Source organism: Orcinus orca, chromosome 1, assembly GCF_937001465.1.
Source record: "Orcinus orca chromosome 1, mOrcOrc1.1, whole genome shotgun sequence".
Lineage (NCBI taxonomy): Eukaryota > Metazoa > Chordata > Mammalia > Artiodactyla > Delphinidae > Orcinus > Orcinus orca.
Window position 1 is genome coordinate 97,658,720 of NC_064559.1, and position 24,744 is coordinate 97,683,463.

At 38.7% G+C, this 24,744-nt stretch overlaps 1 protein-coding gene across 6 annotated transcripts in view; it reads left to right on the forward strand.

Annotated features, from left to right (window-relative positions):
- Positions 1 to 24,744, forward strand: part of SPTA1 (spectrin alpha, erythrocytic 1) — a 67,435-nt gene that overhangs the window by 17,158 nt on the left and 25,533 nt on the right. For all 6 annotated transcript variants that reach the window (XM_049694276.1, XM_049694258.1, XM_049694266.1 and 3 more), the window contains 13 exons: positions 321 to 525; positions 1,982 to 2,163; positions 7,079 to 7,322; positions 8,602 to 8,724; positions 10,313 to 10,530; positions 11,356 to 11,448; positions 13,164 to 13,301; positions 14,522 to 14,673; positions 15,310 to 15,496; positions 16,660 to 16,761; positions 21,160 to 21,251; positions 22,132 to 22,276; positions 23,790 to 23,971. In XM_049694276.1, coding sequence (XP_049550233.1) covers positions 321 to 525; positions 1,982 to 2,163; positions 7,079 to 7,322; positions 8,602 to 8,724; positions 10,313 to 10,530; positions 11,356 to 11,448; positions 13,164 to 13,301; positions 14,522 to 14,673; positions 15,310 to 15,496; positions 16,660 to 16,761; positions 21,160 to 21,251; positions 22,132 to 22,276; positions 23,790 to 23,971 — 2,063 coding nt within the window. The remainder of the gene's footprint in view (positions 1 to 320; positions 526 to 1,981; positions 2,164 to 7,078; positions 7,323 to 8,601; positions 8,725 to 10,312; positions 10,531 to 11,355; positions 11,449 to 13,163; positions 13,302 to 14,521; positions 14,674 to 15,309; positions 15,497 to 16,659; positions 16,762 to 21,159; positions 21,252 to 22,131; positions 22,277 to 23,789; positions 23,972 to 24,744) is intronic.

Consider the following 24,744-nt stretch of genomic DNA (forward strand, 5'->3'; position numbering starts at 1 on the left):
ATAATCTTTCATGACAGCTCTGATAGATTGCTAGTGCTTGCATGGGATGTCGTATTTAAAATGGTCTTCAGACTATATCCAGACTCAACAGAAATAAATTCAGGGGTTGATTAGCCACGTCTGTCATTTGTATAGAGGAGGGATTGGTCACACAGTTTCCTAAGCCTCTTCTGCCTCTATACTTGGACTAGGACAGTTCTGCCGTATATCCTCTTCTTACTTCAGTTAGATTTATAGTGAAAAGAAATTCCTGTCCTCAGAATGTCTGCCCCTCATTCTTCAAGGAATGGTTTTCCTTAATTGTTTTCATTTTGTCTCAGGATACACAGAACTTGAAGAGCCAGGTTCAAAAGCAGCAAGTCTTTGAAGAAGAATTGGCAGCTAATGAGATCCAGCTCAATAACATACAGAAAACTGGCCAGGAGATGATTGAGAGCAATCATTATGCCTCTGAAAGTGTGGATGCTCGTTTGAGTGAAGTTGCCAAACTCTGGACGGAATTGCTGGAGGCTACAGCACAGAAAGGTTAGAAGCAGAGTCTTGTTGAAAACAAATTCCTAAATTCTGAAACCCACCTTCTTCATCTTTACCACCTTGAGTTTACCTAGTGACTTCTATAAGAAGGGATGCTACTCATTTGTTTCCCTGTGTATTCCTGTATTGGTCAAGAAATTTAAAAATCTAACCTAAATTTATCACACTATATATTAGAGTGATAATATATCGCACTATATATTAATATAATCACACTATATATTAGTGTGATTAATATATCACACTATATATTAACACAATTTTATGTTTTCTTCATGTATGTAAGTCTTTTCAACTGAAACTACTTTTGTTTTCTTCACTTTTTTCTTCCTCTTGAATAAATATTCAGATACCATGAATTCAGTATTGGCTATGCACCTAAAACTAGTGTCCTTAAATTATATTATACATATTTTGGTTCTATAGATGAAACAAGGTTTTCTGACCCAGGGTATAAAATTAGACATTAAAATATTGTTGGTGCCCCATATGATGTTCCCATGATATTTTATTCTTATGAATAGGGCTTGATGACTTATTTTACCTATCTGAGCATGTTCAGGCTTTGCTGTAAGCTCTTAGAAAATTCCCATCCCTGCTTGAAGAGCCTCTACTTAAATTTAACTTCACCTTTTATTTTGGAAAATTAATCAATTGCCATGATTAACACCAATAATGAAGTTTCTCTGTCCATATCCCCCTTGTTATAAACATCATCTATAGACATGACTCTGCCCTGGTTATAGAAAAGATACATTATACTGATTTTGTCGGATGTCATCCTGATTTTTGGTTTAGGAAAAAAAAATTCAACTTGATTGTAACAATAAGTTGCTGCTACTCTACATCATAGTAATTGCTTCACAGAAATAACACAAATAATTGCTATAAGATCATAGAATAAAGAATTTAGCTGAGAACAATGTGGATAATCAAGATATTCTCTGGAAGAAAAAATTGTAAGGCGTGGTTGGCGATGAAGGAGAGGCACTAAGAGAGGGGCCTAGCAAAGTTCTGAGAAAGATATTTAGGAAAAGACACTTCAAAATTTCAAACTGAGCCAACCCCAAGTTTTATACTTCTTTCAGAAAACGCAGTGTTTGTGTTTGAATCCCTTTGAAAAGGAGGTCTCAATAGAGAGTAACAAGTGACATGAAAATACCCAAGATAGTTAAAATCTAACATAGCAGCACTATACCTCAACAAGAAATGAACAAATCGTTTATCTTTGTTTTGCGAACACTACTATCTTCAAAAACAAATACCATCTGAATTCTACAAATTTATGTTAAGTTCTTATATAATCACATGTGAGACAGTTATACTTTTTCCCACTGGAGGGTCAAAATATTATATTGCTCCTTAAATTGATGTAACATGTATTAGCATATAATGAGGATCAGTTATGACAGTTATCAGTTATCTTATACTTGCTGTCTTTTCCTAGGGACTCAGTTATATGAAGCTAACAAGCAGCTGCAATTTGAAAATAATGCAGAAGACCTGAAGCACTGGCTGGAGGAGGTGGAATGGCAGGCTAGGTCTGAGGATTATGGGAAAGGTCTGGCTGATATACAGAATCTGCTCAGGAAACACGGCCTCCTGGAGTCTGCCATGGCTGCTCGTCAGGTATGTTGCTAGCTCTTTGGCCAATTATAGGCCAACTCACCTGTATATGTTCTGAGCACACTGATCATAAGTAATTATTGTTTAAAAAAAACAGAGAGAGAGCAGGAAACCAAAGGTAGTTGATCAACTACCTCTTTCCAATATCTCCTTTAATCCAGCCTTTCTCCTGGGTGCCTTGTGTCTTTTTTCAGAACCCCATGGCTGATGTAAGACTTTATTAACTCTTCTAAATATAACACTGTACTCTCAATCCAAAAACCTGGGTTTTATATATAGCCTTATCACTTACTAGTTCTGTGATATTTGGTGTATATTTTCACCTTTTCACACCTCTGTATCCTCACCTGTAAAATAAAAGTTTTTATAAAATTTCCTCTTTCTATTCTGGCATCCTGCAACTCAAAGTTTGAAAATATTTTTAATCGTACCATTATATTTTTCTTAAGAAAATTGAAACCCAGAGAAGTGAAGTAACTTCCCTAATGTCACAGAGAAAGTTAATAGCAGGGCCAGGACTAAGAAGCAGATGTCTAGGCTCTTAGTTTCAGAGTTACCCACTGAAATCCCACCAGACTGTTAGTTTAAATAAATTTATCCAATACGTTTCTAGAGTATCGATACTGTATGTGAGTTTCTGGAGAACTCAGCAGAAATCCACTTCCAGCTGACTCAATCTCTCGTCCCAGGAATCCTAGCTTGTATTTAAAAATTATTCTGCTCTTCCCTACAAAGTCCCACTGATTTTTCCTGTTACAATGCACTTTTATGATGTCTGCTCTTTGGTAACTCTTGGTTAAAAGGAAAAGACAGAATAATCTACAGAAAATAGAAATAAACAAAGCAAACCCAGTCACTTACATAGCTCTAGGTATGGCTTAATGGAGCTTGAAGTAAAAGGCTGGAGTTAGGAAAACCATATAAAGATAGCTTTGAAATCTACATGGAGGAAGAGAGTTTGGAACAGATTTTCAAAGAAGGGAAAAGAAAAGATTTGGTGAAAAGTAACTAAAAACATACAAAGAAGAGGAACAGCATGTGTAAACATGTAATAAGTAGGAGTATTTGACCCTAGTTTGGAATTTCAACCACCAGGAATTTGTTCTCCTGTTATGGAACACAAGCTCTTGTGCCCAACACACAGTGAGGCCCAACAAACTGAAATCTCGGAGTTTGGAGAAGAGAAAGGTTGATTGCAGGGCCATGCAAGAATGGGTGGCTTTGATTTCAGATGGTCTCAGCCTGTAGCAGCTTGCAGCAAGGTTTCGGTTCCCGCAGAGATGTTGAGGTCGGACTGAGGCAGTGAGAGCACTGAATCCTAGCCACTAGTCAACCAGGGACCAGTGGCCAGTGACAAGGCCCTGGCCCATCAGCTGTGTAGAAATGAATTTCCACAGAGAGACGGAAAGTAGTGAAACAAGTAAAGTGTTTATTAGGAGGAAAATGAGTATGTGTGGATAGACACACGGGTGGGCTCAGAGAGAGAGTCACGCCCTCGTGATAGTTTGAATCACTTATATGGGGCATTTCTTCCTGGTTTCCTTTGGCTAATCATCTTGCTTTTTCTGGTTCTGAGTCTATATTTGGTATATCTCAGTGTTCTCCCTTGTGTGCATGCACATCTCTTAGCCAAGATGGATTTTAGCAACCTATGGGTAGGTTGACATCACCTACTATGGGGTGGCGCCCTCTTCCTTTCTACTTTCAGGGAGCCTTTCTGCACATGTGTAGTTTGGAAGGTCTCCTTGACTTCAAGAATGAGGAATATGTGGTTTTTTAGCTCTTACCTAGTCAGGGTTCAACTCCTCTCTCCTGCTATTTTGGAGTATCTGTCCACAGGGGAGAAACTGTCCAGCCTGGGGGACCATCTATCTCCTGCCTCAGCTTGAGCCCCAAAAAACCAGAACTCCCCGAAGGGTTTCAGCAAAGCATTTTTTTTTACATCTTTATTGGAGTATAATTGCTTTACAATGGTGTGTTAGTTTCTGCTTTATAACAAAGTGAATCAGTTATACATATACATATGTTCCCATGTCTCTTCCCTCTTGTGTGTCCCTCCCTCCCACCCTCCCTATCCCACCCCTCTAGGTGGTCACAAACCACCGAGCTGATTTCCCTGTGCTATGTGGCTGCTTCCCACTAGCTATCTATTTTATGTTCGGTAGTGTATATATGTCCATGCCACTCTCTCACTTTGTCACAGCTTACCCTTCCCCCTCCCCATATCCTCAAGTCCATTCTTTAGTACATCTGTGTCTTTATTCCTGTCTTACCCCTAGGTTTTTCATGACTTTTTTTTTCTTAGATTCCATATATATGTGTTAGCATACAGTATTTGTTTTTCTCTTTCTGACTTCACTCTGTATGACAGACTCTAGGTCCATCCACCTCACTACAAATATCTCAATTTCGTTTCTTTTTATGGCTGAGTAATATTCCATTGTATATATGTGCCACATCTTCTTTATCCATTCATCCGATGATGGACACTTAGGTTGCTTCCATGTCCTGGCTATTGTAAATAGAGCTGCAATGTACATTTTGGTACATAACTCTTTTTGAATTATGGTTTTCTCAGGGTACATGCCCAGTAGTGGGATTGCTGGGTCGTATGGTAGTTCTATTTTTAGTTTTTTAAGGAACCTTCATATTGTTCTCCATAGTGGCTGTATCAATTTACATTCCCACCAACAGTGCAAGAGTGTTCCCTTTTCTCCACACTCTCTCCAGCATTTATGGTTTCTAGATTTTTTGATGATGGCCATTCTGATCAGTGTGAAATGATATCTCATTGTAGTTTTGATTTGCATTTCTCTAATGATTAATGATGTTGAGCATTCTTTCATGTGTTTGTTGGCAATCTATATATCTTCTTTGGAGAAATGTCTATTTAGGTCTTCTGCCTATTTTTGGATTGTGTTGTTTGTTTTTTTGTTATTGAGCTGTTTGTACATTTTGGAGATTAATCCTTTGTCAGTTGCTTCATTTGCAAATATTTCTCCCATTCTGAGGGTTGTCTTTTGGTCTTGTTTATGGTTTCCTTTGCTGTGCAAAAGCTTTGAAGTTTCACTAGGTCCCATTTGTTTATTTTTGTTTTTATTTCCATTTCTCTAGGAGGTGGGTCAAAAAGGATGTTGCTGTGATTTATGTCATAGAGTGTTCTGCCTATGTTTTCCTCTAAGAGTTTGATAGTGTCTGGCCTTACATTTAGGTCTTTAATCCATTTTGAGTAGCAAAGTATTTTTAAAGGCCAGGAGAGGGAGGGGGCATCGTGGGGGTATGTGATCAGCTCGTGCACAATTCTCTGATTGGTTGATGCTGAGCTAACATGGCAGTTAACATTATTAATCCTTCAGTTCCAGAAGGTCTGGGGGCTATGTGCTCATTTTCATCAAGTATTCTAGTTAATTTCTTCCATTTGGTGCTGGTATTAGCATCTGAAGAAGTCAGGAAATATGCATCAGATACTATTACCTGGCAACTTCAAAGAGGAGCTAAAACAGAGGGTATGGGAAGGATCTGTCCCGGGAAGGCCCCATAGGATTCCCCTTGGTTACACTCCTAGTTGGAGTAGCGGCTAAGATATCATGCTTGCAAAAAAAAATTTTAGCTACGGACTATTAAAGCTGGAAAAGATCATGAATATTCTCTAGCCCAAAGTCCTTATTATATCGATGAGGAAACTATTATGAAAACAGGTGAAGAGCTGGATAAAATGGCAATTGAGGAGCAGCCAAGTCTATATCTTTAGTCTGAAGCCTCTTGCACTACATTAGCTTTCAACTAGTACAGTGGAACCATAATCATGATAACAATTATGATGTTTGAAAATCACTCTATTACACAATGATGTTTTTCAAAGTTAAAATGTCCTAAGAGATGAGAACTGTTGGCTAGTAGGAGATTTTAATTTTAACTCTTTGTGGTGCCTTTATTTCTTTATGGAGAAGTGAGTATACATTTTAAGAAGCTATTGATGATCAATGGTTTGTTCCAAATTAAGAAGAGATAGATTAAACCCTGTGTAGGTTGAACACTGGATGGCAAAATAGAATAAGTAAAACCAATACCTGCTGCTCATCCATTTTCTGAAGAACTTCTCTTATCATCACCACCCCCATTCCAACAACAAAATGAAACAAGCAGACAAACAAAAATCTTGTGTTCTGTGCTCTTGCTAGACCAGTTACAGTTGACCTCATTAATAAAGATGAAACGAATCTCTCGTATGTATTTTACCATATAGTAATACGATTAAAATTTTATTTCCAGGAAGATCCTTCAAACTTCTGTTTCTATTTTCCTCCTTTCTCAGATATGACCCAAATGGGGACCATTATTTACTTAAATTCATACAACTAGTTAGTGGCCAAAGAAAGGCCTTTTAATTTTTCTTTCTGAGGTTCGGATATTTGTTTCTGTAACGTCACATTTCATCTCATAGGCATGGTTCCTGTTACGCAACAAATGTAAGCCTCAGAAATTTCCTTGCTATTTACAGTTCCAGCTCATTTTAAAGGGTGAGAAAGAGGCTGGAAAGGGAACTGAGATAGAAGAAGCCTCCTGCTCTTTTCTTTGGGGCCTCAATTTATCACTACTCCCAAACAAGCAAGCCTTTGTAGTTCTGGTTTCCCTGATTTCTTTGGCACATTCTACACATATTTTGTCCTTTCTAACACGTGGTTTCAGAACTACTTTCTTATAAACAGCCTTTAGCTTGAAGAGTTGGTTCTTAGTGTAGCAAACTTTCCCACTCTATTTCACTGATTTGATTAGAAGTTTAAACATGAGTACGTATAGAGCTGATTCTCCTCATCACCACCCACCCCCCATCCTGCCCTCCATGCCAGATACCAAACTCTCATCCTTTTCTACTGAATGATGGGATTTTCTGACACCGATTCTATTTCTTCCTCAGGATCAGGTGGACACCCTCACAGACCTGGCAGCATATATTGAAGAAATAGGCCATCCCAATGCTGGGGACGTACGGGCCAGGCAGGAGTCCCTGGTGTCTCGGCTTGAAGACCTGAAAAAGCAACTGGCCAACCGGAAGAATAAGCTCATTGACCTTCTCCTCCTGCACCAGATCTGCAGAGACACAGAGGATGAGGAGGCCTGGATCCAAGAGACTGAACCTTCTGCAGCTTCCACCTACCTTGGTTAGTACAGCCATACAGCCCGAGCAGGCAGAGCCATAAGGAGAAGACCAAGGTCTGCAGATAGTTTGAGGGATCTGGGATCCAGTAGCAAAGTTTGCCCTCAGGTCTTTCTCCTTAGACTCTTGAACATTTTTCCTGCTTTCCAAAAAATAAAGATTTTTTAATAATTCATACTGAGAAGTTTTCCTCCTAAAACCAGACATGAAGAATGCCATGAATTTAAGGCCTCTGGGAAGAGCTAAAGTAACCATCATTTTGCTACTTGCTCTAAGTTATTGCCAAGGTCCTTGGCTGAGCGGTCATGGTTAGCGTTTGAGGTCACAAGTGTTTTTGTTTATTTTGTCAGTGACTCCCTTTTATAAGGGGAGCTATCACAAGGATATGTATGAGCTATTACAAGGATAAAAGGGGTGAAGCAGCAGATAAAGTACATAATTTCCTTTCCTTTGGAATCAGTCAGTCCACCATTGTTAGTGCCAGGACACTTGCATTGAAATACAGAAAAAAGTGCACATAAATATAATGCAAACTTAATATACATGTATTGGGTACATCTGTGAGAGGCTGGACCATATGACAACAGAGGGGCTAGTCTGGGAAAATATCCTAGAACAGAAAAGATCTCTTTGAGGGAGAGACAGGCATAGAGGGTTTCTGGAGACATTTAGTGTGAACTATATGGAAGAAAATTTTGGAGGAAAGAGAGTTGAGGTGTGGACGGGAGACAGGGAGGATGAAGTAGACAGCTGGAACTGGGGACTTTAGAAGCAGGAAATTAACGGTACATAGTATTTATTATGTGCTTGTTAGTGTTAACCAACGAGTGAGGCACTTTTTGTAAGTTATGTCTAATCTTTACAAAGAAAACTACAAAACAGTTATTTTTAGTTTAGAGGACTTAATAATTTTCTGGCATCCATAAAAATAAGCAAGTAGAAGATCCTGCTTTTTATACCACAGTATGTTGAAAGAAAATTGGTTGCACGAAATTATTGGAAGTTTGAGCTGAAGAGTTACGTGCCTTTCTACTTATCATCCAAAGAGAAGAGTGATTTATTCATTGTCTTTTGTAGAATAATGCATTTTCTTAGTACAAAGAGGCAAGGGGAAGAACAAAGCTGAGCAGAGTTAATTCAGACAAACAGCATAAATTTTAGGAAGCCCACTTAATGAACTTCACTGGGAAGAACTTGTAGGTCCAAGAGTTAAAAAGAAGTACAGTAGCTTCTTATTATTCTGTGTACTACAACAACGACCTTGAAATTATTTTTATCTCTAGGCAAGGACCTGATTTCCTCCAAGAATCTTCTGAACAGACACCAAGTCATCCAGGCTAATATTGCCAGCCATGAGCCACGCATCCAAGTGATAACAGAGAGGGGAAACAAAATGGTAGAGGAAGGTATGTATGATTCAGATTGAATTGACCTGTCATCACTGTGCCAGATTTATGAGAAGTTTTTTTTTCAATTTTAGGGCTTCATTCCTTTATCTACTTTGATACTTTTACCTGTATAATTTTCCTTCTACACGAAGTTCCTCTAACATTTCCTGTAGTGAAATCCTGCTAATAATAAATTCTCTGGGCTTTTGTTTTGGTCTAAAAGACTTCCTTTTGCTTTCATTTTTGAAACACATTTTCACTGGATATAAAATTCTTGGCTGATATTGTCTTTCTCTGAGCATTTTAAAGATGCTGCTGCACTGTCTTCTGACTTGCAGAGTTTCTGGTGAGAAGTCTTCTCTCATTACTATCTTTGCTCCTTTGTAGGTAAGGTCTTTCTTCCCTCTGACTCTTTTATCACTGGTTTTCACCAATTTGCGCCAATTTGATTACAGTATAACTTGGTGTAGTGGTCTTTGTTTCTTTAGCTTTGCAATCGTTGAGCTTCTTGGATCTGCTTTCTTATGGTTCTTCCAGGGACGTTTTTATTCTGGAACTAATTTAGAGACTAGTTCACTACTAAGGTATAACCCTTCTGAGGATACTACCTCATGTATTATAATATCTTTCCACTTTGGTGGGAGCTAATTTTAATTATTCACAGCCCTATGTGACCTTAGGAGTTTTTTGGCCTACTGCTTTCCAGTCTTCTTTTCCTTACCCTTGAAGAGTTTCCTGACACATGTGTGCAAAGGAGTAATCAGTCACATACTTCATGGGACCTCTATGTGTATCCCCAAAACTCCATCCCCAGTACAGCACCCTTCTCAGTACTCTGCTCCACAAGCTCTAGCTGTCTTGTCTTCCCCCAACTCTGATCTCTGTCTACTCAGAATGGTGTGATTGCTAGTTCTATTTGGGCTAGTCCTCCCAGCACTGCAGTCTACAGACTGCCCCAGGCATAAACTGTGGCAGTCATAAGGCATAGCTCATTTCTTTCCCTTCTCTCAGGAGTCACACTCCTCTGCCTATCTTCTGAAAATCATTGTTTCTTACACTGTGTCTTGTTTTCTAGTTGTTTAGGATGGGAGAACAATTCCTGCAGTAATAAATCTTTTATGGGTAAAAATGAAAATCTGCTTGTTGATTTTGGCTGACACTTCACTGTATCTTCTTGGTTTATCTGTGGAGGTGTTCACCAAATTCTAAAAAACATACTTAACACAATCCTAAGAATGAATTTTAATTCATTAATACTAAAAAAAAAAGAAATGAAAATCCGCTGAATTTTTTGCTTAAGCTGGAGATACACATTTTTGGAACTCTGAGCAGTACCCACACATAGCTATTTTGTTTTCAGTCTGTATATCAGAGATTGTACCACCTAATTCACCACCACACATATACCCTATTCCCCGTTAGCATCTATTGATGCTTAATCTCACTTATGACATCCCAGTTCCCAGGAACTTAGGTGAAATGTCACATTGACTACATGCAGCGTCATTCTCATGGCTCCCTTTCTCTCTCCCAGCTCACCAAAAGGATTAAAGTATAGTGGATATTAATGAGGGTAAAATTCTCCTTTTCTATAACTACTCTATAGGACACTTTGCTGCAGAAGATGTGGCCTCTAGGGTCAAGAGTTTGAATGAGAATATGGAATCTCTCCAGGCTCGAGCTGCTAGACGGCAGAATGATCTTGAAGCCAATGTCCAGTTCCAGCAATATCTAGCTGACCTGCATGAAGCAGAAGCATGGATTAGAGAGAGGGAACCTATAGTAGACAACACTAACTATGGGGCTGATGAAGAAGCAGCTGGGGTAAGGTGGGCACAGGGAAGGATACTGTCTAGTACTCACCAAATTAGTACCAAATTAGAACCTGATTAGATTGTGTGACAACTACAGGTTTTCTCAGATTTTTCGGAGTTTCCAGAGTGATAACCTTTGGCCTTCATCTGCTGGGATAACCTGAGTTAACAGAAATCCCAAAAGATACACCACATTTTCCTAACCCCACAGAGAGCCATAGTTCTTAGAGATTATCTAAGCCTAAAAAGGCATGACCAGACATCTATGCCTGTCTTGGTCCCATCCTAAATTTCCTAGACTGAGCTTGGGATTTCACAAACCAACCATAGTTTTAACATATACTTAATTACTTTATTGTAATAAAGCCAGGCAGACAGACACGTTGGGGCAAGAAGAACTTCTAAGGTCATAATTACCCTTTATATCCATTTCTTTGTTTTGCTCATTGTCCTATGGTCAGCCAGTATAGTATTTCACAAACCCTATGCACTAGAAATACTTGACATGGGCATCTAAAGTTATGCCAATATTTAATCCTACAAAGCAATGTTTTCAGCAGTATCCTCTTTCAGCTGTGATGTGCATTGAGAAAACACTTGTGCAATTTGACTTTATTTTGATTAAAGCAAATATATTGATATTGTTGTTCATTTAACTCTTATTTTCTTGATACTTGCAAATTTAGAGTTAAAAAATTTATTATATGTGGAGAGTGTCTCTTACCAGGAATTAGGACAATAAGTATAACACAAAACAATAGTTGAAACACTCCCCAGGGATGCTTAGTGTTCTTCCTGTGTTTGCTTCTGATGATCTTCCCATCAACAAATTCAGGCTCTTCTAAAGAAGCATGAGGCCTTTCTAGTGGATCTGAAGGCTTTTGGAAACAGTATGCAAGCTCTTCGGGATCAGGCAGAAGCCTGCCAGGTAAGAAGGACTTAGGTATGACAAGAATCACATTCTCCACCACAGAGGAAAAGGAATTAGGAGATTCTCTTTGTTACCAGTTTTTACTTTACATGGTCCAGGAAGCAACTGCAATAGAAAATAATAAGTCCTGTGATCTTTAGGCAGGCGCTGTGGCATCTTTGTAGCACCTACAGAGATTTAGTTTATAAGAATTTCTCAGTAAGTATTATCATTTATTCACTGGTATATTATTTTTTTGCTTTCCTTTTTCATTTTATACTTTCATTCTCTGTCTTTTCCTATTTCTTTTATTTGCATCTCTCCTCTTATATTCCCTCCTGATTTATTTCCTCCCTTTCTTAGTTTTTTTTATACTGACACTTATTAAATGTCTACCATGTGCAAGCATGAATAAAAAATAATCCTGATTTGAAGGAAAATTACAGTCTATTAGGTCATAAATTTTAACAAATAATTGTATATAATAGATATATGAACAGGAAAAAGAATCTCAAAGAAAGGAGTGTTTCATTCTCTTGAAATAAGAGTGCTGGAGGATAGGAAAATCTTCATAGCTGAGGCAAACCAGTTTATTTTTTTTAAGGGTAGTTTACTATGCAGATAATGAGAAGAAGGGCTCTTCTAGTGAATAAGCTATGAGAGCAAATGCACTGAAGCACAAAATAATCAAGTGTATTTGGGAAATGGGAAATGCAAAGGACTGAGAATGTGAGAATGGCTAGACTGCAAGGTGAAAATAAGTGTCCTGAAGAGTGATGGGAGCTGCAATCAACTAAATGATATGGGTATCTCCTAGTATAGTGGAAGCAACAGAGACACACTTCTCACATTCAAGAAATTCTGTCTTATGAGGGGCTCTGAATCCACACACTGGGAGTAGAAAAGACATAGACTCACTCTGTCAAGTCAATATATATTTACAGAGCTTTGGTGCTGTGCCTTCCTCAAGCTCTGCACAGTGGATGCCTACACAAAAACAGGTGGATTTATGAATTGTAAGTTATGAGGAAGCAGTACTTAAAGGATACAAAATCAGAAGGATATGTAAGGGGAAGTACATCTTCAGCTCCAATCTGAAGAAGGTGTGGGCCATTGCTTATGAAGAGGGATTATATTTTGTTCATTCTCTCAGAGATATGATATTTGGGAAAAATGAAAATCAGAGAAGACCATACCTTAGAGGACAGGTTAAAAAGGAGAGAGAGACAAGATATTTGATCTCAGTTTATGTTCTCAATTTTTAAAATTCTGTGGCCTTTCCTGTGCTGTAGATCACTCATCTCTAAAAAAGAAAGTCCACGGTTGCTTGACAAAATGCTTTAAAGACCCAGGGAATGGAGAAGGTGATGAGAGATAGTGGATCTCTCACTTTCTCAAAAAATTTTCTGGAACATGGATGCATACAATCCTTTATTGCCTGCTTAAGAACTGGTAGTTTAGAGCATTTAATATGTTTTTGAAAACTTACATTCTTACTTGCTCACTCTGTGTTCGTATTTCCCAGCCCACCTGTCCCCTGAGAAGTGTTAGGATGGAACGATATCTCTGAAGATGGCATATTGCAATAGCTCTGTTACTGGCAGCCATGTAAGAGATTTCAGCCAGGGGCTCCTCTCTCCTGCAAGGTGCAGGGACAGCCCACCATGGGTAGGCTGTACAGGGAAATCTTTCCTATGGGTGACTGGCTTGTTCTGCTTACTGTTTTTGTTCAGCAACAACAGGCTGCACCCGTGGAGGAAGCTGCTCGAGAAGAGAGGGTTGTGGCCTTATATGACTTCCAGGCCCGCAGCCCCCGAGAAGTCACCATGAAGAAAGACGATATCTTAACACTGCTCAGTTCCATCAACAAGGTGACTTTCCCTTCTACCTTTCTCCCCATCAACAGGGTGGCTCTTGCAGTCAACTCTCCCAACCCTGCCAGATACCCATATTTTAACCAGCCAATATTTTTCTATTTCTCTCTCTCTTAAATAACCATAATTTATTGAGCAGTATCTTTCCTTCAGATGCTGTGTAGGATCCTGTACATATCTTTTGAGATTATAATACCAATTTTACAGTTAACAAAGTGAGGACTCAACGAGCTTAAGTAACTAGCCCAAAGACATGTAAGCCATGAGTGACAATTCTGTAATATGTTTACAGGATTAAACTGCCTCTTTCTTCTCATCTTTCCTTGCTCTTCTGACCCAGTGTTCCTAGTAATGGAACAAAAATGGCTGGTGTTAAGAGGAGCCTGTTCAAGGAGAAGTCTTTTGCCAACTTAGATTTTCTTTAGCCCTTATGACTGTGAGAATACTGACAAAGTATTGTCTAGGATTTTAAATATATTTCTCATAAGAGCATGAGAAATATTTTTATATTCTAATGCTTCATTAATCTCCAAAAATGATTGAGAAGAAAACAGAGAGCTTGGGATTTGTTACTCTGAGGCCAAGTAATTTTTTTAGAGAAGCAAGAATTTTATTATCAAATAAGCTGTGTTCCAGTCCTCTTTTCTCTTTGCTCAGTCTTCTTCATTTCACCACATTATTCTCTGAGGATGTTAACTCCATTGCAGTTAGTATAGCAACCCTCCTGTGGAGATCAAGGTCATACTTAAGCATAAAGCATTTGCATAGGTGAATTTCAGGGCAACACACAATTTTTAGGGGCTCTGGGAGAGGGATGGTGAGAAGTTATTATACAATATTGTCATATACAGGTGCTTCACCCACAAAAAGCCTAGTTCAGTCCTGGCCCTATGGGTTTTTTGTGAATTCCTAGTGGACAAAATGCCCCATCATGAAGAGAATGGCTGTCAGTTTTTGAAAACCTCATCAAAGTTAAGGATCTAACATCAAATATCAGATTCCTTGATTTAAGAGGCTTATCTCTGCACTTCCTGCAACTTCTGATGTATGTTCTTTGTAATACATAAACATTATATGCTACCCATAAGCAATGGTTTGCTTCTTCTGGCCATCAGCCTGTCCCTTTGCCTAGAGACTTAGTTATGAGGGTTAAAACTTGTCCTATATGTGGCTTTTCCAAGAACTAAGGAAGAAGTGGGGATTTTCTCTCCCTTTAGGACTGGTGGAAAGTGGAAGCTGATGATCACCAGGGCTTTGTGCCAGCTGTCTACGTCAGGAAACTTGCCCGTGATGAGTTTCCTATGCTCCCGCAACGGAGGCGAGAAGAACCAGGCAACATCGCCCAGCGTCAGGAACAGATTGAAAACCAGTAAGTTCTGAAGGCTGGAGAACAGAACAGTGTTTGGCCAAACATTCCAGATTGGTCAAAAACACGTCTTACGATTCTGTATCTGTTAGATTAAGGATGCTTTGCAAATTCACAGATTTTAAGAACTGAAAGTTAACTTAGGGTAATTCAAACCCTTTACTTTTTAAATGAGGAAAGGGAACCCCAGAACCATTAAGTCAAGTGCCAGAGGTCAGACACATATTAGGGTCACGTATTCTGACTCCCTGCCTGGCAATCTTTCACTCTTTCAAGGTTATCAAAAGGTCTTCTGACTTCCGTGTGAACTTTGTTTACTATGCCAGGCTACTTCATATCCAGTTGTGAATAGGAATGTGAGATTTTCACTTCTATAGAATGAGGAAGGCGTATTGACAGTCATACTGTTGGAACATTGACATTTTTATTGTTTTTAAATGGAACACTTTTTTCTCTCTGTTCTCAATGCTATTTTCCTTCCATCTTTATTTCCTCTTCTCTTTACTGTTTTCTTTTGATTTTTTCCTCCCTCTCATTTTTGTCCCTTTCATTCTCCCCCTTTCTCACCCTGCTTCTACTCTTCTGTGTTTTCTCCATCTCTTATTCCACATTTCCCATTCTCTTTGTTTCTCCACCCAGGTACCTTTCTCTCCTGGATCGGGCAGAAGAACGCAGACGTCATCTATTGCAACGTTACAATGAGTTTTTGCTGGCCTATGAGGCAGGAGACATGCTGGACTGGATCCGAGAGAAAAAGGCAGAAAACATCGGGGTGGAATTAGATGATGTTTGGGAGCTGCAGAAAAAGTTTGATGAGTTCCAAATGGTGAGAAAGAAGAACCAACTCCTCTAGACAGCTTTACAAGGGTTATCATCATTTCCTTTTACCCCATATTGCCTCCTTAGTAACTGCTTAATTTCATATTTGCTAAATATCCTCCCCGAAACTACTGAGACTTCCACATTTCAAATATTTCTCTGGGTATTACAAGTGGAAGGAAAATGCAGAGGAAACTAGTCACCCTGACTTTGCAGCCTGCATTTCCTGCCACTCCCACATCCTACTGGAAGTGCTGGTCCCCCAGAATCTTTACAACTTGTCCTATACTGTCTTTTGTTCCTGCTTCCCAGGTTGAGATGGGGTGTTGTGAGACTCTTGAAAGGTCTAATTATGGGGCAGAAGTTTGGATGGAAAGGTAGGAAGTACAGCCTGACTTTACAACCAGACAATTTCTAATTTTCTGCCTACCTAAAACCTTTCCATTCTCCTTTATTCTCTCAGATCCATTCTACTATTTTAACTAGCAATTAGTATAAACTACTTCCTTCTTTCTTTTCCATATGGTACTTTCCTTACACATGGAATACAAAGCTATACAAAGCTATCGATCAATCGATAGATAAAGATAAAGTACATATATATACATATGGAGACAGAGAGAAGTGAAAGAAAGGGAAGGGGAAAAAAAGGGTACAATTTATAAAACAATACCAAGAATGAGACTTCCATGAGAAAACTCATTAAAAGGCCATTGCATAGTGAAATAAGCAATGTCATCACCATAGATGTGGTGATGAGTTCCCTAGAGCAGTTACAACATCTTAATATAAGCAAATTGCAACTCAGACAATGAAATTCTACAAAAGGTGAAGGGATTTGTATTGGTAGCAAAGAACATTACGTGGCTCAGGTATAGACCCCTTTGATGGTATCATTTAATCCAGGGAGAAATCTAGGAAAATTAATGTGCTCCATAATCCATATAAATAACAGTTTTCTTGTCATGTTTTTGATAGCCACTGGGTATCAGGGAGTTTAAAGGTACTCTTCTTTGTGGCAGACTGGAGGAAGGCAGTTTGCTGTGTACTGCAAATGTGGTTAGCAGTACGTTTTAACCTGTAGCCCAGTCGGGGCAAAGATGAGCAGGTAAGTATGAAAGATTCTTGAGAAGGGGATTTATACTGCTTTGGATACATTTTTCCACCTAGGATTTGAAGACCAATGAACCTCGGCTGAGGGATATCAACAAGGTGGCTGATGATCTTCAATTTGAAGAGCTTCTGACACCAGAAGGAGCTCAAATACAGCAGGTAACTATGGCTCCTTCTTTCTTCTCACTACCAGGTTTGGGGAATCTTCATTTCATTTTAAAATTCTTAATTTCATATCCTGAAGATCAACTAGAACATGCAGAAGGTAATGGCAGTATGGAGCTAACTACAGGAAAGGTCAAAGGAAATAGTTCAGATAGTCCAGCCATGTATCCATTTTAACTGATCTGAAATCTATAAATTGCCACACACACACCCCCATCACCACAAGAAATTCAGTGATCTAATGCATGAATACAAAGAAAAGGCAGATAAAGGAGCTATGACAGTGGGAAGTGGTTAATCAAGAAAGTTTACTGGAGGAGATACTCTGGTAAAATCTGATGAAAGAAGAATATAGGTAGTAGAGATGGGGGAGAAGGCATTCTAGACCTGACTCAGATTTGGACTTGTGGTTCCATAAGAGATGTAATGAATTAATAGAATGTCTAGTCCAGTTCTCTGAGTCGTCGTAAACCAGTGAGGAGGAATTCTCTGCCTCGTTTTGTGGTGATTGACCTGGGGTAAGAGTGAGAAGGAAAGTGCATAGGAACAATTTGCTTACTCTCTACAGTAAAATAGGGCTCTAAGAAGCTACCTGGTTTAGTCATTTCAAGACGCAGAATGGTATTATATTTCTCATAGAGAAGGGTAATACCTTCTAACTACCAAGGCAATACTTTCCACTCACTTTTCAGAGGTTGTAATGTATCTCTGTGGCAGCCAATAGCAATTGCTGCTCTAAGGTTGATTGTTCCACCCTAGAACATCAGTTTCAGAAGAAAACTAATTCCTTTCTTAGCTACAGTGGCATAGATGAGACCCAAGTTCAAGCTATCCAAGAAAGAAAGAAACCTGTGCATTTTCTAAAGGAGATAACATGAAAACAACAAGGGTTTAAGCCCCATCTAGTCTTTTTTTAAACATCTTTACTGGGGTATAATTCCTTTACAATGGTGTGTTAGTTTCTGCTTTATAACAAAGCAAATCAGTTATACATATACATATGTCCCCATATCTCTTCCCTCTTGCGTCTCCCTCCCTCCCACCCTCCCTATCCCACCCCTCTAGGGGGTCACAAACCATCAAGCTGATCTCCCTGTGCTATGCAGCCGCTTCCAACTAGTTATCTATTTTATGTTTGGTAGTGTATATATGTCAATGCTACTCTATCACTTTGTCCCAGCTTACCCTTCCCCTCCCCGTATCCTCAACTCCATTCTCTATTAGATCTGCATCTTTATTCCCGCCTTGCCCCTGGCTCTTCATGACCTTTTTTTTTCTTCTTTTTTAGATTCCATATATATGTGCTAGCATACAGTATTTGTTTTTCTCTTTCTGATTTACTTCACTCTGTATGACAGTCTCTATGTCAATCCACCTCGCTACAAATAATACCGTTTCATTCCTCTTTATGGCTGAGTAATATTCCATTGTATATATGTACCACATCTTCTTTATCCATTCACCTGTCGATGGGTATTTAAGTTGCTTCCGTGTACTGGCTACTGTAAATATAGAGCTGCAATAAACATTTTGGTACATGACTCATTTTGAATTATGGTTTTCTCAGGGTACATGCTCAGTAGTGGGATTGCTGGGACGTATGGTAGTTTTATTTTTAGTTTTCTTAAGGAACCTCTATACTGTTCTCCATAGTGGCTGTATCAATTTACATTCCCACCAACAGTGCAAGAGTGTTCCCTTTTCTCCACACCCTCTCCAGCATTTCTTCTTTGTAGATATTTTAATGATGGCCATTCTGACCAGTGTGAGATGATATCTCATTGTAGTTTTAATTTGCATTTCTTTAATGATTAATGATGTTGAGCATTCTTTCATGTGTCTGTAGGCAATCTGTATAGCTTCTTTGGAGAAATGTCTAGTTAGGTCTTCTGCCCATTTTTGGATTGGGTTTTTTTTTTTTCTGATATTGAGCTGCATGAGTTGCTTGTATATTTTGGAGATTAATCCTTTGTCAGTTGCTTCATTTGCAAATATTTCCCCCCATTCTGAGGGTTGTCTTTTGGTCTTGTTTATGGTTTCCTTTGCTGTGCAAAAGCTTTGAAGTTTCATTAGGTCCCATTTGTTGATTTTTGTTTTTATTTCCATTTCTCTAGGAGGTGGGTCAAAAAGGATCTTGCTGTGATTTATGTCATAGAGTGTTCTGCCTATGTTTTCCTCTAATAGTTTGAAAGTTTCTGGCCTTACATTTCGGTCTTTAATCCATTTTCAGTTTATTTTTGTGTATGGTGTTAGGGAGTGTTCTAATTTCATGCTTTTACATGTACCTGTCCAGTTTTCCCAGCACCACTTATTGAAGAGGCTGTCTTTTCTCCACTGTATATTCTTGTCCCCTTTATCAAAGATGGGGTGACCATATGTGCATGGGTTTATCTCTGGACTTTCTATCCTGTTCCATTTATCTATATTTCTGTGTCTATGCCAGTACCATACTGTCTTGATTACTGTAGCTTTGTAGTATAGTCTGAAGTCAGGGAGCCTGATTCCTCCAGCTCCATTTTTCTTTCTCAAGATTGTTTTGGCTATTCGGGGTCTGTTGTGTTTCCATACAAATTGTGAAATTTTTTGTTCTAGTTCTGTGAAAAATGCCAGTGGTAGTTTGATAGGGATTGCATTGAATCTGTAGATTGCTTTGGGTAGTAGAGTCATTTTCACAATGTTGATTCTTCAAATCCAAGAACATGTTATATCTCTCCATCTGTTTGTATCATCTTTAATTTCTTTTATTAGTGTCTTATAATTTTCTCCATACAGGTTTTTTGTCTCCTTAGGTAGGTTTATTCCTAGATATTTTATTCTTTTTGTTGCAATGGTAAATGGGAGTGTTTTTTTAATTTCACTTTCAGATTTTTCATCATTAGTGTATAGGAATGCAAGAGATTTCTGTGCATTAATTTTGTATCCTGGTACTTTGCCAAATTCATTGATTCACTCTAGTAGTTTTCTGGTAGCATCTTTAGGATTCTCTATGTATAGGATCATGTCATCTGCAAACAGTGACAACTTTACTTCTTCTTCTTCCAATTTGGACTCCTTTTATTTCTTTTTCTTCTCTGATTGCTGTGGCTAAAGAGGAAATCAGAAAATACCTAGAAACAAATGACAATGAAAACACAACGACCCAAAACCTATGGGATGCTGCAAAAGCAGTTCTAAGTGGGAAGTTTATAGCAATACAATCCTACCTTAAGAAAAAAGAAACATCTCAAATAAACAATGTAACCTTACACCTAAAGCAATTAGAGAAAGAAAAACAAAAAAGAAACCCAAAGTTAGCAGAAGGAAAGAAATCATAAAGATCAGATCAGAAATAAATGAAAAAGAAATGAAGGAAATGATAGCAAGGATCAATAAAACTAAAAGCTGGTTCTTTGAGAAGATAAACAAAATTGATAAACCATTAGCCAGACTTATCAAGAAAAAAAGAGAAGACTCAAATCAACTGAATTAGAAATGAAAAAGGAGAAGTCACAACTGACACTGCAGAAATACAAAGGATCATGAGAGATTACTACAAGCAACTGTATGCCAATAAAATGGACAACCTGAAAGAAATGGACAAATTCTTAGAAATGTACAACCTTCTGAGACTGAACCAGGAAGAAACAGAAAATATGAACAGACCAGTCACAAGCACTGACATTGAAACTGTGATTAAAAATCTTCCAACAAACAAAAGCCCAGGACCAGAAGGTTTCACAGGCGAATTCCATCAAACATTTAGAGAAGAGCTAACACCTATCCTTCTCAAACTCCTACAAAAAATAGCAGGGGGAGGAACACTCCCAAACTCATTCTACGAGGCCACCATCACCCTGATACCAAAACCAGACAAGGATGTCACAAAGAAAGAAAACTACAGGCCAATATCACTGATAAACATAGATGCAAAAATCCTCAACAAAATACTAGCAAACAGAATCCAACAGCACATTAAAAGGATCATACACTATGATCAAGTGGGATTTATCCCAGGAATGCAAGGATTCTTTAATATATGCAAATCCATCAACATGATACATCATATTAACAAACTGAAGGAGAAAAACCTATGATCATCTCAATAGATGCAGAGAAAGCTTTCGACAAAATTCAACACCCATTTATGATAAAAGCCCTCCAGAAAGTAGGCATAGAGGTAACTTTCCTCAACATAATAAAGGCCATATATGACAAACCCACAGCCAACATCATCCTCAATGGTGAAAAAGTGAAACCATTTCCACTAAGATCAGGAACAAGACAAGGTTACCCACTCTCACCACTCTTATTCAACATACTTTTGGAAGTTTTAGCCACAACCATCTAGTTGTTAGAAACCACTGAGCTGTCTGAGTTAGCTCCCTAGCTAAAGTCTGTGTTTGCCTCTTTCAGGAGTTGAATGCCCGCTGGAGGTCCTTGCAGAGGCTGGCAGAGGAACAGCGCCAGCTTTTGGGCAGTGCCCATGCTGTCCAAATGTTTCACAGGTAAGAATTTTACCTGAAAAGCAATGCTACTCTAGAACCCACTCAAGAACTGCCAATTCTACTTAGTATAGTAGATCCGTAGCTATAAATTTAACCCTTCTTTCTGGAGAAAATCGGAAATCAGGCGCTTCAGTAGTAGATTCCTCACTTGGCACATAGGCTACTCCCAGACAACCAACTTCAATTTTCTAGTACCTAGGCTTGGGCCCTGGTACATACATAATTAGCAGTCTTCATATGTTTTCATGATAGTGAATGAAAATTGAAGTTGAAACAAGAGGTTTAAGTAATTACATTTCTGAACTAGAAGTAGACAGTAGAGGGCAAGAAACATCACATTGACTCTAACTGTTGATTCAACAATTTTTTTATGTTTGATTTCCAAATCTGTGTCTACACTAAGAAACACACACAACTAATTAAGCAAACGAATGAACAAGACTAATGAAAATCAAACACCTTTACTGTGTATAAATGTATTTTTGAATATTCAGAGAAGGGAAAACTGAAATTCAGACAGGTCTTGTTTAGAATGGCTTAAGATGGAAAATCATGAAACGTAACAGTTAAGCATGGAGCTTTGCCATCAGGCTACCTGGTTGAAAGTTAGGCTCCACCATTTGGCAGTGGTATAACCTTGAAACAATAGTTAACTTCTTTTTTTTTTTCTGCTTAGCCTCTTAAGCTTTAGTTTTCTCATATGTAAATTGGACTGGTAATAGTAACTAGGCCTCAAGTAGTTGTTGTAAAGATTAAATACACCTAAGTTCTAACACGTTACAAAGGATGATGATGATGGCAGTGATGACTTCTTTGTGAACTCAGCTAGTCTGCCTCTAGTATGCCTATTATTCTTAAACTCTTCACTCTCGTGTACCAGAGAAGCAGATGACACCAAGGAACAGATTGAGAAGAAGTGCCAGGCCCTCAGTGCTGCTGACCCTGGCTCAGACTTGTTCAGTGTTCAGGCCCTTCAGCGACAGCATGAGGGCTTTGAGAGAGACCTCATACCCCTGGAGGAAAAGGTGAGACGTGCTTTTAAGCTTTTCCAACACGTTCATCTTCATATTTATATCTATTAATGTCCTTTTCTTTGGTTTTATTGTCGAGTCTCTTATTCTTATAGTTTTATCCTACTCCATACTTGTACTTTTTTCCTATTCCATACTCATAATTTTACCTTGTCCCTAAGGCAAGTCCACTAAGAGGGCATGCCCCAGAACCATTCACATGGAGGGAAAACTTTTTAAATTGTTGAAAATTATAGTTGATTTACAATGTTGTGTTAATTACTGCTGTGCAGCAAAGTAATTCAGTTATACATATATATATATATATATATATATACATTCTTTTATTATATTCTTTTCTATTATGGTTTATCATAGGATATTGAATATAGTTCTCTGTGCTATACAGTAGGACTTTATTGTTTATCCTTTCTATATAGAAAAGCTTGCGTCTGATAACCCCAACCTCCCATTCCATTCCTCCCCCAACCCCCTCCCCCTTGGCAACCACCAGTCTGTTCTCTATGTCCATAATTCTGTTTCTGTTTCATAGATGGGTTCATTTGTGTCATATTTTAGATTCCACATGTAAATGATGTCATATGGTATTTGTCTTTCTCTTTCTGACTTACTTCACTTAGTATGATAATCTCTAGTTGCATCCATGTTGCTGCAAAGGGCATTATTTCATTCCTTTTTATGGCTGAGTAATATTCCTTTATATACATACCACATCTTCTTTATTCATTCATCTGTCAATGGACATTTAGTTTGTTTCCGTGTCTTGGCTATTGTAAATGGTGCTGCTGTGAGCATAGGGGTGCAAGTATCTTTTGAATTATAGATTTGTCTGGATATATGCCCAGGGGTGGGATTGCTGGATCATAGGGTAATTCTATTTTTAGTTTTCTGAGGAACCTCCATACTGTTTTCCACAGTGGTTGCACCAAATTACATTGAGGGAAAATATATTGTAAATGAACTTCCTACTACCTAAGTACCTCTTTAGTGAGTTCCAATAGGCCAGAACTTACTAACGTTAGTTGGAGGTCAGCAGCCTCAGATAAATAGGAAATGGCCAGGTCTATGCCTGAGTATGGTACAGAGTTTCCTTAGCAAGGGATTGAAGGAGATTAATCCTACTCTGACCAAAAAATGAACTCTAGAGCTTGCCAAATACACTCTGGAAAAATCAGAGACATCATAGAACTTGCATTATCATGTAAAGCAAAAAGAAGCACAGAAAATGTCTACATTGAAAAGATTTTCACATTAAAAATTAGACACTTGCCACCAACCAAGTCAATCACCCTGCCTGATAGCCTTCTTATATATTTATTTATTTGTTTGTTTATTTATTTTTACAAAGGCTTATTCTTAAATGTACAATATTTTATAAAGTAGCAAGGTGTTCTTGTACCTCACTGAAGTCTATTTGAGGAAGGAGCACCACCGGGGCTTGAAACTCTTCCTTTGTTAGGATTCAGGTGCGACTCCAGGCTGATTGTCAGAGCTCTTGACTTCCTAGGTGGCTGTATTGGGGGAGACAGCAGATCGGCTCAGTGAGTCCCACCCAGATGCCACTGATGACCTGCAAAGGCAGCGACTGGAGCTGAATCAGGCCTGGGATGACCTGCTGGGGCTTACGGAGGAACGTAAGGAGAACCTACAGGAGGACCTAAAATTCTTCCTGTTCCTCAGCCAGGCCAGGTAAAGCTCCAGAGGCAGACTTCCACCAGGTGGGGTGGGCAATTTCCAAGTCTGGCCCATGAGTGGAGCATCTAGGAGCAGTCTATGTACAGGTGCTCTTCACTGCTGGGTTTGGAGTGTACCTCTAGGTCCAGATTGTACCTCCGGTAAGGCACAAAATTCTCATTTTCAATATTTCAAGCCAATTCCTTCAAACTGAAGTATTTCAGTTTGAAGGAATGTGAGATTATCTATGCCAATTAAGTAAGTTTCTATAGAGTGTATACTATATATAGGGTGCTATAGCAGGAATTACAGGATATGGAGGGGGGGAGTAGTCTACTGGAGAAGCAAAGAAGAATACAGATAACGATGGTAGAACATAATTCATCCCAAAACACACATCCTAACAAATAGATGGAACTATGCAAACAAAAGTGTGAGAATAAGAAAGGTACAGAATATCCATGATGTGGGGACAGCTAGAGCCTGGGTTTTGTATGTCACAGGGGTAAGGAGAACTAGCAAGAGATAAACTCAGAAATGTTAAAATTAAGTCCTGGAGAAGTTTCACTGCCTTGCTAAAGACTTTAGACATTATCACATTTTAGCAAATATGCACTTTATCTGTGGAACAGTTCTCACATTCTGCCCCATTATATCAGTCTGCTGAGAGGATCATTTAGAATTGAGGGTTCAGGAAGTAGTAATTTGCAATGCAACACTTTTGAAGAAAAAAGGGGGCAACTTTGGCAAATGATCGCAGTTGCCCTTGGCAAACCCCTCCCCAATTC